At 41.0% G+C, this 13,665-nt stretch overlaps 1 protein-coding gene across 4 annotated transcripts in view; it reads right to left on the bottom strand.

Moving 5' to 3' along the window:
* Window positions 1-7,636: 7,636 nt before the first annotated feature.
* The window catches only part of galnt9 (polypeptide N-acetylgalactosaminyltransferase 9), a 93,352-nt gene continuing 87,323 nt past the window's right edge, over window positions 7,637-13,665 (bottom strand). For 3 of the 4 annotated variants that reach the window (XM_029510759.1, XM_029510758.1, XM_029510757.1), the window contains 2 exons: window positions 8,769-8,936; window positions 8,237-8,559 (listed from right to left, as the gene is read on the bottom strand). In XM_029510759.1, the coding sequence (XP_029366619.1) occupies window positions 8,413-8,559; window positions 8,769-8,936 (315 nt within the window). In that variant the 3' untranslated portion in view covers window positions 8,237-8,412. Of the gene's footprint in view, window positions 8,560-8,768; window positions 8,937-13,665 lie in introns of all 4 variants that reach the window. The other variant, XM_029510756.1, reaches the window with a different exon arrangement.

Raw genomic sequence — 13,665 nt, 5'->3', positions numbered from 1 at the left:
TTGACAGTATAAAATTAGCTCGGGATGAGAGGTTTTTTTCCCAGTGCAGTTGCCACCTCAGTGATGTATGGAAAAGAGCCAAACAAGTGAATGGCAGGGACAATAATTGAGGAAGGTGAGGGCATTCTGATATCTGTAGTAGATAAAAACTGCCTGAATAATCTCTATGATGATCCTCTTTTGGATGACAAACACTCAAGGTGACAGCAGTCATTCAAGTACATATCCTACAGTTAGTCTGACGTGTTGACTTTCACTTTTCACTGCTTGAGGGAATTATACCAAAGTCAATCCAGACAAAATCCCCAGCAAAACTTGCTAATCCCTGGGATCCGTTCTTGTGCTCATTATTTAGTAAAATCACAGAATAACACTAACACGTCACTGCATCACATCGTGTGCCTTTGACAAGGTTTTAACCAAGTGACATAAACCGCAATCTCAATAATACTCGACACCAAAATTGGACTGCGTTTTCTGGATCATTACTGAGTCTTGCTGTGCTTCTCCTCTCATATCAGTGTACAGTTCACAGCAGAAATCCTGCACTTGACAAGAATTTATCACAGTGTGCGACTTAAGACTATCTTGAGCTTGTGTTAACCGCAAACCGTGTTTCAGCTTTTATCAGTCTTCAGCTGAAGGAGCCCAGGGCTTGGAAAAGCTTTAACTCATTTCTGGTTGTAGAATTTAGAGCAGGTGAAATGCGGTTTTAATTCATGAGCTGTTACTTTAAGTAACAACATGGAAGCTACGTTTTCGCTGATGTTTAAAGACAGACTGAGTCCTTTTTTGCAATGCCAATGTAGATGGAGAACCCAGAGCAGAAAATACACAGAGAAATTTCTGGTGGGAGGAAGCTGAAGAATGAGTTGGGCTGAAGCCTTGCTGTGGCAAATAACCTCAAATGCTGCTGTGGGTAATGCGTTCCCCCTCAAGTCATTGTGCTGTTTTGGGAAGTAGCGCCATTAGAGTCATCACTGTCTGCGATGTGGAAAGAACACAGAGATGTGGGAGCAGTGAAAAAAACTGGCTGACCTTGATGGAGCATATTAGCATAAAGCAGCCCTTTGGGCCCCACATACTAGATGGTTGTGTGTGTATGTGAAAATGTAGTCAGCACTGCAAGCTGTTCCCCATAACCTTGTATTATACACTAAAGCATTATCGCTGTCATGTTCACTGTTAACTGTATTTACAATTCTGAAATGGGGAATAACAGAGCACATGTAAAAGGACTGGTGCAATCTATTCACAAGAAAGTATTACAGTTAATGGAAATAAGATTGTATATTTTATTCAGGAATTAGGTAGAAACAAAATAGATATTTAAAAAAAAACCCAGTTTGGCTTACTTGCTGTTCATACACATATTTGGAGGAAAAATAATTGAGTGACAGTCATAATGGGGGAAAGTAGTGGTGATCGTTGCTTGACATCAGCGCGGTAACATGAAAGGTTGGACTACCCGTTCTGAGCAGCTATGTCATCATGGCAAGCTGGAGGCTACAGTGAGTGACTAATGAAAGTGATGGACTAGTTGGTAATGTTCTAACCTCTGCTCCTGGAGAACACAGTGAAGACTGATGAGACGTAAATCACAATGGTTCTTCTAGAGCGGTAAGCAAACTGCTGATTAAGCTAACTGACTATGTAGTAATAGCAAAACAAAGACGTGCTGAAGCCCAAGCTTAAATTTGGTCTCTACCAACCCCAGAAAAAACGGCTCTCTAGCTGCTTTCAGGCTCAGCAATGTTATATGTTTTTTTTTTTTTTTTTTTTTTTGCTGGCCTGTTGCAGCGAAAAAACAAAGTTAATGGAAGTGTAAGTGCAGGCCAGAAAACTAAAAAAGTATTTTGAAGGGCACAAATACTGGAGCTGAAGGGAACTCCCGAGTCTCTGGGCTCATCTTAATGAAGAACAAAAATGAACAGTTGAACAGTTCAGCTTTCATCATTTACAACGATGACAAGGAAATGTAAGCACAGTGGTCTATTCTTATGTCTTTTAAGAAGTCCTGGTTTTAATATGAGAAGCTGTGAGTGTTTTTTGTTGATGTTAGAACCACTGAGTGGTATAAAGAGCTGCTGATCATTTATTAGACCTCTCACTTCCTAGCTTGAACTTGTTGTATTGAAACTCCCCATACATCAGACTTTATTGGCAGAGACGTAGGTAGGTGAAGGCAAGTTATATCGGAGTTGATGTAAACCTCTCCTGCACACAAATGATTTCCTTGGCTGTGAATGTAGCGAATGTAACTTATGATCTGACTCTTTGTCATCCCATTAAAGGGTGGAACTTATTGTAATAACCGCCATTCTATGAGCTCCTCCATGTCTCCTTGATAACTGTCCCTGCAGACAGCATTTCATTCTCTATTATAATACATGTTATCCACTGAGCCAGTCAAATCTCTTTCTTTATACATAATATTATTAAAACATTTTGGTTTTTTGAAACCCCAGAGCGGATTTGTCTGGAGGCACATTCGAGCATCAGGGACTGCTATAATCCGAACCAATGGACCAGGTACTGTATGCTGAAGGACAGAGTCCTCTTTACATTATATAATCAGCCTGGGGCATTGTCTGTGAAGAAAATAGCCCCCCTGGCCACACAATGTACAGTCATCACTATATAAATCCATTAACTAAGCCAATTCCAAACACCAAAGAAATACCACAGAAATCATCTATCATGCGGTTCTTTCAGAGGACCACATGATATGTTTGTGGAAGCCACAGCTAGCCCTTGAAAAACTAACTATTTGTTGCATTTTTTTTTAACATAGCAGCATGCCCACACATACACACCCTCTCTCTTTCTCTCTCACACACACACACACACACACACACGTACCCCCACATGCTCACATAGATACCACCTCTGTGCTGCCTATACACTTCTATCTCGGAGGCAGGGCAACGCTGGGCCTAATTGTGTCTTGGAGCTACTGCGCTGCTCATCTCTGGAGATCTCATTATAAGATCCACAAGCTGTTCAGGCACGTAGCCGCTCTCTTCACTCTCTCATCCCATCAGCTTGTGCAGCATAACTGTCTGAAATCTCCATCGCCCCCTTGCAGTATTGACAGAATAAAGCAATTATTGCTGATTAGGAAATTGGACTGTGCACCTAAAGAGAGCTACATAGAGTCAGATTTGACAGCAGGTATGACTGAAGGGGTACCCAAGTCATCATCTTAACCTTCTGTCCTTTTGCAAGGTGTTCAGCATTTTCACAGTTGTTTCTATGAAGATCATTTGCGGACAAACTCCCTCATACTGTACCTGCTGTTGTTTGTGTGCTTGCCAGATGAACAAAAGCACATATAACTTCTCACTGCAGTTAAAAAAACAAACAAACAAACTCTGCCGCTCTGAAGGGAAGCTGCTCAGGTTCGGAGTCCACGCAAAGTTGCAGGTTCTAACAACAGAAATGTTTATGTAGGCCAAGGTGTTTCAGGAGTACTTTTGGGAATTACATGTATTTGCACGCTTTGCACAGGAGAGATGAAAAGATAACACTCTCAAGTATGGACCTGAAACTGGCCGGCAACTAGTGTAGCCTAGCATAAAAACTAAAGGGGAAAACAGCTCGCTTCGTTGTCTCCATAGTTACAGTTAGTAAAAAAGATGTAAATTCACATGGGCATTGAATTTTCCCTTCTTTCTTTTTTTTTTTTTTTTAAGTTGGTACAATGTACTTTTGTAGTTTGCCACCTTTTTTGAGTATTCTTTTATAATCCAAATTTGTGTCTTTACGAATACACACTGATATGTTCCCTGTTATGTGACTGTGAGAGTGAATATTTGCTGTCTCAGATGGGCAGTATAAAAAAAATTGAAAAATTTTACAGAGAAGGGATAATTTTTTCTTCAGAAGGGCTCATAAATTCTATGACTCATGTGTGCTACGATGGTTCCCTCACTGTTCTATAAAGTCTGGGCCTTATCCAGACCACAGGAAAATACATTAGTTGTTTTCCTTGATATAATCTTTACTGACCAATTTGAGTAGACAGGACAAAAAGGAAATTTAAATTATCTGATATGAAAAGGATATTTCTTTAATTTGATCAAAAACCAAAAGAACCCCTGTTTTTGGCAAATATGGGTTTCATACATTCAAAGATAACATTTCTAAAAGATAAATCTTTTCTTCCCTTATCCAGCTCACTATTTGTCCAATATCTGCTTTCCAGGCATGGAAATGCTTGTCAGGTTGTATGCAGATAAATAAACCTCTGATTGCTCTCCTGGCCCCCTCATATGAATCTGTGTGCAAGCAGTACCCATTTGTGGTGGTCCAGAGACTTATTGTCAGTTTGGTCTCGAAATGGAAATGCTGCCCTTTGCAACATTCCTATCAGATGCTGTGAAAGAACACCCACCAAGATCTGCACCCCCTGAAAAACCCCTTCCCTCCCCCGTGCACACAGCTGTCTGAATAATGAAGTCACCTCTCTCTCTTGGCTGCGGCACAGGTGTAAAAACCAGTATTGTCAGCATCACAATGAGAAAGAACGAGAGTTGCTGCCTGGGAGATAAATGCAGTGTCCTTGCTCATCTACCCCGCCCCTCCCCGCATCCAATTCCCAACGCCGCTCTCCCATCTCCTGTTGCCCCCATGACACACACCTAGCCCGCCCCCCACACCCTCATGCCCCCACCGGCCCATCAGTCACTGTCAGTCTATCATCCGCTCTGAGGGAACATGAAACCTTCCTTTTCACCTCCCCTGACAAGCTCAGTTGCAGGCCGATGCTCAAGCATGCAGGGCTAAAACACACATGGCACACACACTGACCTTAAGCCTGGTTGTTAAATAGCTCCTCCTTCAAGTCTAATAAAAACGTATTTGATTAGTACACTTCCTGGGCAGCACGGCCGCATAGTGGTTAGTGCCGTTGCCCCGCAATAAGAAGGTTGAGGGTTTAGTTCCAGGCCTGGGGCCTTTCTATGGTTTCTGAGTTTGCATGTTCTCCCCGTGCCTGTGTGGGTTTCCTCCCACCATCCAAAGATGTCATGTTTGGGTTAACTCTAACTCTAACTGTAGGTCTAAGAGTGGGTGGTTGTTGATCGCTGTCTGGAATGGCGACCTGTCCAGGGTGTACCCTGCTCTCACCCAATGTGAGCTGGGGTTGGCGCCAGCACCTCCCGCGACCCGGAAACAGATAAACGGTAGAAGATGGATGGATGGATAGTACACTTCCGCTTGTACTGTGTTTCTTCACACAGATCATAATCCAAAAGGATCCAAGCCTTTGTAGTCTGTAAACATGCAGGCAGCATGTTGGGAAGAAGGAATGATACTTGCAAAGATCGCTTTCAGGTGAAGTATCACTTCTCTAATGCCATTAGCCAAATTTAAACAGAAATCCATTAGTTTTTGTTGGAACAGTCTGGCCCTCACAGAGCTGTAGCTCTTAGTCTCTGCACATGAGGTTGGAGTTTCTGTGCCACAAAGATGTAACCCACCAAATTCCTTTCATTCTATCAAGTGAGCTAACATTATTCTGCAGATGTGAAGTCCAGGAGAACCCATACTGCTAGAATAATAATTTCCAAGTTCAGGCTATATCCTGAGACATTCCACTGGCACCGTGTTTGTAAACTTTGTCGGAGACCAGAAAAAGATATTACCTTGGGAGGACTGGAGCAGTCTTCGTTTAGAGGACACACAGATGATGCATTGCTTATATGAAATGATTAGAGGCAAAGAAGCATGACATGGTGGCGAGTGCAGGCAATCTCTCAGGATAAACCAGCTGGAAACCAAATTAAAATGGGCCCTTGGAACATGCAGGTTGGATAGCATGGCCAACCTTAGCAAAAAAGACTTTTCACTTCCCAATGAATCCTAAAATGCTCAGTATATCTGGGCTTGAGGATGGTGGAAAATAGATTGGACACACAAGGAAAGCCCTTGTGAACACAACAAATGGGTTCAGTGCTTTCAGGACTGATAGCACGTTTTTAGCCTTCATCCTGCTTCAGTATGATGTCTTTATTAAAAAGAAAAGAGGGGACGTTTTTCATGTTTTGCTGCAATACACCATGAAATTACTTTTTTTTTTTTGGCAGGGTTTGTACCATTTCAGTTACACAACATGCCCCACAAATAATTATAAGACAAAAAAAAAAGGAACATTAATCTAAATGTGTGAATCTGTACCTCAGTTTTCCAGTCCCTCCTCACAGCAAGATGCTGCCATCACTTTGTTTCATTGTGTGGCGGTCTTGGGGCGATGGGAAGCGTCAGATTTGTGTCACACATGAGGTTTCCTATGATGGCTAACATGTTTAGTCACATCTGAGCGACTCCAAATGTCTTCTCTTGCTCAGTTTTTTTTTTCCTGCCCACTTTTCCAGCTCCTGTGGAAAGATAAATCCGTCTTCACTATGGGTCGCCGCAGCTGCTTCAGCGGTCTCTTTGCTGTCGTGGTTCAATGTGCTTAATGTTGGCCTGTCTGTGAGTTTGTTATAATGGATTTAATGGTGCTCTATGGGATGTTCAAAGTTTGGGATGTTTGTTTGTAAGTCATCTATATTTCTTCATGACTGTGTGTCTGACTTGTTTGGAGAGTCTTTATGTTTCTTCCTGTAGAGGTGTAAGACTTTTTTCAGAGCAGGTGTCCATACAGAGTGTGACATCACACACTGATTGATTGGACCTTCATTTGGTGGTATTAAGTTCTTTTTTTTTTTTTTTTTTGGAAATATTTAATCTGCTTTAGGTGTTTGAATTAGTGTAGAAGTTATCAGTCTTTCCCTTTAATAAAACATTCCATCATGTAACTTAAATGAAAGTTAGGTCCATTGCATAAGGTTTTAAAATCTGGTTTTTAATTTCAGATTTAAATTTCAACATGAAAAATAGTGATTGTGACGGGTAACCGAGGCACCATTAATGATGTTGCTACATTTTGCATGCTTTATTTTCCCTGTACTGATACTGTACATTTGTGCTTTGATTTCAGACAACGCTGAACCAAAAGACTGTTGTCCCTGGAAGGTTTTATATCGCATGGTGTGGGCTCAGTGAAACCTGATTCATTCCAACCTTTTAGGTTTCCTTTGGGAAAAAGTTTTGGATATTACATGGCACCTGGTGCTGTCTGGCATATTCTCAAAGCATTATTCCTCCACTATAAGTATGGAAAGTTGGTGTAAGAAAATACTACTATACTGCTGCTGATGGCAATGGGATAGTTTAAGTTATATTGAAGACAAAAGTATATTCAAAGACACTTTCAATGAAGTCATTCTTCCAGATATGTCACATTTTGTAGAAAAGAAAACTAAGCAAGGGAAAAAAATTCAACAATTGGCAAGCTTTCAGTACACTTTGAAGACCTGTAATCCAGGGGGCGGTTAGAACAATTACAGTGCACAGGGCCAGACGCCAGATGGATGCTTGAGGTGGTGCTAAGTGCAGGCACTTGAAAAGACAGGCAATCGTACTCGTGCTTTCAACTGGCTTTGCAATAGTACAGTACAAAAGACAGTGTGTACTTTCAATATTACACACGACCAGGTACATTCAGGGAGCAATATTTGACAGAAAAGAAGGAGAGGCAGGTCATCATAAAAAGGATTTTATTATCCTAATTGTTATCAGAGGACGGATATCAATTTTCACTTTTTACAATATATTACTATCATTAGACTGTTTTATACATTGTTGTATATATTAATAACTTTCAAATAATTTTGTACATGCTTTTGGGATTGACATTCCCTGGTCAGATGAAGCAGAAAAATGAGAAAAAAGGCACATGATTGCTCCTGTCCTCAGTGAGCAATACAGTCCGAAGAAACAAAGAACCACTTCACTTTTTGTGGGTGCAGGTGAAATGCCTCCCGATCAGATGATGGGCCGTTCCTTTGAAGCCTATTACATGACTTGCCAGGGCAGCACAATATGTCCAGCAATTTTCCACATCACATCCCAAAATAATCACTTTGATGTGGCAATTGACGACAATTATATCTTCTGATTTGCTCAGACGCTCTCGGAAAAAAGAAAAAAAAAGCAAAAGACACACCCACACAAACTCTTCTCATCTCTAGTTTTACAGTGAAAACAAAGGAATTACTCAGATATCGAACCACCTTCAGGGGCAGCACTCAGGTGTCTTGAAACACTGTTCTGTACATGTGGCTGAATGTCAGAGACGTGAGCCATTCCAAACGGTGCACACAGCTCTATGGAACACATAAATCGATCTTTTCCTTTTTTAACACTCAGTGTTCGAAGCTCCGTGGCCTGAGGGAAGCTCAGTGTGCAGCGCAGTGTGTAGTGTGAAATGCCACACACCAACACCACCTGTCCCTGCTCCTGTCTGAGCTGGCCACAGTTAGAGATCCAAATTTCACATGAAACTGTCTCAGACGTTTCCTGCCTTCAGTGCCTCGGATGCTTAATCCAGTTTCGTATCATCCACTTCTGACCAGAGCATCTCTGGACTACTAGGCGAAGGCCAAAATTGGCATCTTTGGACATTTCTACCTCCAAGCACCGACCAGTGTCCCTGCTGATGATTGGACCATTCTGCAACAGCAACACAAGGCAACATGAGCAAGTTTGTACAGTAACCTTGAGATGAAACGGATGGTCGAAATCCTAGAATCACTCATAGGCCAACCATCAGATTCTACGCCTGTTGTTAACACATCTTCCACAGCTGCACCACATTTGGTGTTTGAAATGAAATCATTTCAGAGCTCATCATTAAAACATTATGCTTCCTTTTCTTTTACCTGTGTGAAGTCCCAAAGCCTCTGAGAGATCCTTGAAACTGCATCACATTTTTTCAAACTGGGAGTACGTCCTCTGCCATCATCAACCAGACATTTCGTATCCGGCAGGAAGGTGGTCGACCCCAGAGGTCCTAGCTGGAGAAGCCCCTCAGTTGAGTAGCGGGCGAGCTGCAACACCGAGATAACCAGTGCGTTACGCTGCTGGACTCAAGTACTGTAGAAGCAACCATAGCTTTGAAAAACAAATAGTCAACTTTTAAGAGAGCGTCTCGATATCAGTGGAGAGCACAAGTTGTAAATGTGCTTCACTGTCACCACTGCGGGTGTTGCTGTGGTGGTGATGCTGTTCAAACAGACAGCAGTAACTACAGAGGAAAAGTTTTCAGACTGGTTGGCAAAACCACGCAAATGTTGGAATCTTTAAATTTCATACTTTTTAAGCTGTTTATTTTGGAGCAGCTAAAGCATCATGAATGGAAATTGAAGATAGTTCTCTGCATTCTGCCTTTAGATTATATAACAAAAACGCAAAGGGGAAGTGTCTCGACAAAGCCAAGTCTTAGCTTCACTGACCATTTAAATTATTTTGATGATAATGATTCTTACCGTTCACAGCCCACACTGTCACCTTTCATGGGTGGCAGTCTGCCATTAATATTAAAATCCCCACTGAATTCGATACGAAAACATTTTTAGATTAATAAAAATAGGACAAATATGATTGAAATGTGGGAGCTTTGTAACAGCACAGCAGTCAAAAGCTAAGATGGTTAGTCAGCTGCCAGGATTAAGCAGTTGAGCTTGTTACCCTCTGAGCATTTTTTGTGAACAGTCTGAATGAATTTGGATGCTGCCTCGCTCCGACGTCCACAGGATGTCACTCCATCAAAGCAGATATGTTTTATTTAGAAGCAAAGGAAAAACTAGAAGTTCATTTAGTTTTAACCAAGCCAGGCCAGCTAACTGTAGTTATTTTGGTTAAGCTTTATAGTTGGATGTTTCTCCATGCAGAGCCCCCAGACTCCTAAAGCAGAGTTACTGCAGTCTAGCTTTTATTATTATTATTATTTATTTTAGCTTTGTTTCAGTGTTATTTTACATATTATATATTTCTGCGGCATACAACCTATTCTGTAGCGTAAAAGTATTAATAAAATCTTTGCTTTTACCGCCCGCTGTTCTGACTATTTCCGTGCACAACATCAAATTGAAACTGCTGTGCACATCGTACTAATGTCACAGCATTTCCCCAAACCAAAACTTGACCCCCCGCTGTTTAATCCTGCACATTAAAGACTTGTTGGCAATACGTATCTATTGCAGAAGGATATAATAGGGATAGCATTGGTCATTTATGGGAGTGATCCACTCTGAAAAATGAGATGGCTGAGATGAGGGGGGAGGGGGGGGTCTTCACTGTAACAGCATGCCTCCATCAAATATGCATACACACACATATGCACTCGCACGCACGTACATCAATTAAAACACAATGTAAGAATGACATCTTTTTCAAAGAATTTGTGCGACAGAGCGCCTCTGAATCTCATGTCATATTTTTATAGTCTATAGGAACAGATCAAGCACTTTTGCAAATCAAATGCATGTAAAAATTCAATGTAACTTTGTCCGGGTGATGGCTTTTTCAAGAAAGAATGGAGAAACTATAACTGCGGTAAGTGGCCTGTGTGGGCGTTGCTCCTTGGGAGAAGAGAGTAAGCTGGGAATTTTGTAATGCAATGTTCTGCCCTGGAGAACTAAATAGGAAAACAATGAAGTGGCTCTTTGTGTGTCACTCAACATTCACTGGAGCAGAGTTGTGATTTAGGCTGCATGTAAGAACGCAGGTCAGGATAATTATTTGCGCAAAGGAAGGCATGTGCTTACACAAACACGTATGTACTGTCGGATGATTGTAAAGCATAGATGCAAGATGGTGAATTGCATTTTCATGGTGGCAGCCTGAAGGCCACCATAGTCTGATGACGTTTGTTGAATTTTATATGGCCGTCTTTGGTCTTTTGGGGTCATATCACTGTAAGTTATTTCTCCATGGCGTGAACTGCGGCTGGGCACAGGGAAAATCTATATAACCCCACTAATACCTATTTACTCTTCAGTCTGGCAGCCTTTCATACACTAATACATTTAAAATGGGACCATAAGAAATAATTAAGGCAAGGAAATTATTTTGCCAAGCCATTAAACCTGTGCTTCATGCAGCAACATTAGATGCTCCACTGCCTTTCTACCACTGTCAAAGTTTTGCAGTCACTTTGGAAGTCAAGCTAATCACACGTTCCTTAATTAGCTCATTATTGACACAATGCTGTGACAGTGTAAATATATGATGGTGTGTTTGCTCATTACATTGGGTTACAATTTCCATATTTCTACTTTTCTAGTACCTTTCCCCACCTGGAAGTCAGTTTTATGCCACAGATTATAGCAAATGTGTTAAGAACGGCTCGGTTTGGGGCCTCAGGTCTGGAGCTGGTGCATGTGATTATAGTATAGTGTAGCCCAGCAAGTGAGAACCCAACCTCTTCATAATCTTACATAGAGGAGACTTAAGAGGCCCCCTTTGTGCAAGGGGTCTCCATCAGCACCATGAACACCCGAATGCACTTTCTACGTAGTTGGAATTCCTTGTGAGAGGAACCCAAGAAAGTGTATGAGTCTGCTTTTAAGACTGAGTGGCCCATTCACATGGTGGTGCAAGAACAAATGCTCAGGCAGGTAAAAAAGCACGTCTCAAAAACGTACAATAGTTTAAAAACTTTGCAAAAGCAAAGTACGTGTACACTGTGTACACTGTTAAGCACCAGTAGTGTTCAAAATGAAAGAACATTTTCATGTATCACTCTTTTAAATTGGCTAAAGCAAAACCATCACTAAATGGCTCTGCAAAGATATATAATTTATAAATGGCCATTCTGCTATCTGCTTGTCACAGCTGTTGTTTGCTGTATGAATGTGAGGTTTGCCCATTAGTGCATTCGATCATTACAGTCGTCTGAAGGCAGCTGGACATTTAAGCTCAACACAAAGCAGCGAAAAGATAGGGTTCATCATTGTGATACCAAACTGCTGAGACCATTCTGCTGTTCATCATGATCTATTCTCCAAAATACAGAATAGTGTTAATAAATCTTAATAAATCTGATTTGATTTGATTTGATTTGATTTGTTATTCGGGATTTATGTCCTCTATATTTTTCAACGGTGCACTTGTGGTCATTTCTACCAACTCTTTTTACCTTGTTCAACCTTGTTTTGATATCTTTACATTCATATCTGAAATCATACACATGAGGAAAATAAATGTGAAGGGGGATGACAAAAAACTCACACAAAGCCCTTACTGATGATTTTAAATTTAGATTAAAGTCTTTTTAACATATGCTTTATATTGCTTAATTTATTGGCTTCCATAAGCGAAGTGCCACCAGAGCTCAGTGCTAACCTGCACCATCTAGGCTTAAAGCACATATGACTAACGCTACAAATCAAATATTTACACATCAAAATGGAGGTTGAATGGTCATTTTTGAAATGCATTGTGTTACAAACACAACGTGTTTAACTATGATGGCGATGGGACAGTTTACAACATGAGATGGACAATTGAGCTATTGTTAAATAATGTAAACAGCTTCACTCAACAGTTTAGCCTTTCTATCATTTGTTTGTATTGCTGTTATACTGAAACCACCAGCGTCTGCCTCAGGCTGCGGCACTGTGGTGCAGAGTTCAGCAGCCAGACAGCTGTGCACTTTCACAAAGAGGCATCTTTCCATTTGTTGAGCTACTGGAGTCATGCTTCATTGTGACTGACACAGCCGTTTCAGAGGCCAGTAATGTGACTGGCTGTGAATGTATTTATTAATCACCGTGCCCTCTGATCTATATTCTCTTTTACTCAGCCCTTTTGCACTTTCCACTACTGCACATGCAAGAACCAAGTAATAAGATGCATTAGTTACTTTAACAGACTACTGCCTATGCACACACACACACACACACACACACACATGCACAATGTAGACTTTTGTTACTCCTCCACTATGCTTTTACTGCATTATACTGTTGGATGAAGGTGAGACATTATCTGTGATTTAGATTTCCACTGGGAGAGCTGGCAGAAAGAGAGACTCATTCCTCAGTAGCACAATAAAGATTTATTCTGGTCAATTACATTTTTCAGAAGTAAAAGGGGCCTATGGTAAAAAGAAATGCAAAATCACAGCATCCTATGAAATTCAATTCGGTCTGCTCGCAGTAAAGTCGGCCATCACTATAATCTAATGATACAAAGTCACAAAATTAATCTCCATTTGTTTATTTCCCCAGGAGATTAGGATTAAAAGAGTCAATGAAGCTTCATATTTTGGCCTCGCTGAGTCTTCACCGGAGTACAGAGAGACCAGTGAGTTTTTGGTGCCCTCGCAATAAATCCTCATCTGACAAATAATCAACATGTCATTCATCAGCAAGATAGGCACTTTTGAAAGGTGACTAATGTAAGAAAAAATATATATGCATGAATAGTTTTTGCAGGATGGGACAATATGATTGTTGTTTTTTTTTTTTTTTTCGTGCACAAAAACAGGACAACGGGCTCCTACCCACAGTGTCCTGGTATCTATTCCAGTCAAGGTTACACTGTGCAGCCTTTTCAGCAGCATCAGCTGCATGTTCACATAATTACATGCGCTCTCACCTGGGAGTGCCCCAGTTTCCCCGTGTTTCTTACTGAGCAGCTGAAACAGAGCCATTGGAGATCATATGGCTCATTTGTACCTCGTATATGCGTACAGTCACAAAAGAATGTTATCAGGCCTGTGAAAACATTTAAATGTATGCAATGTAATGAAGTAATGTGAAGATATGGTTC

Source organism: Echeneis naucrates, chromosome 9 (genome assembly GCF_900963305.1).
Source record: "Echeneis naucrates chromosome 9, fEcheNa1.1, whole genome shotgun sequence".
Lineage (NCBI taxonomy): Eukaryota > Metazoa > Chordata > Actinopteri > Carangiformes > Echeneidae > Echeneis > Echeneis naucrates.
The sequence above is the reverse complement of the archived record's forward strand: the minus strand, read 5'-3'. Positions and strand labels throughout refer to the sequence as shown.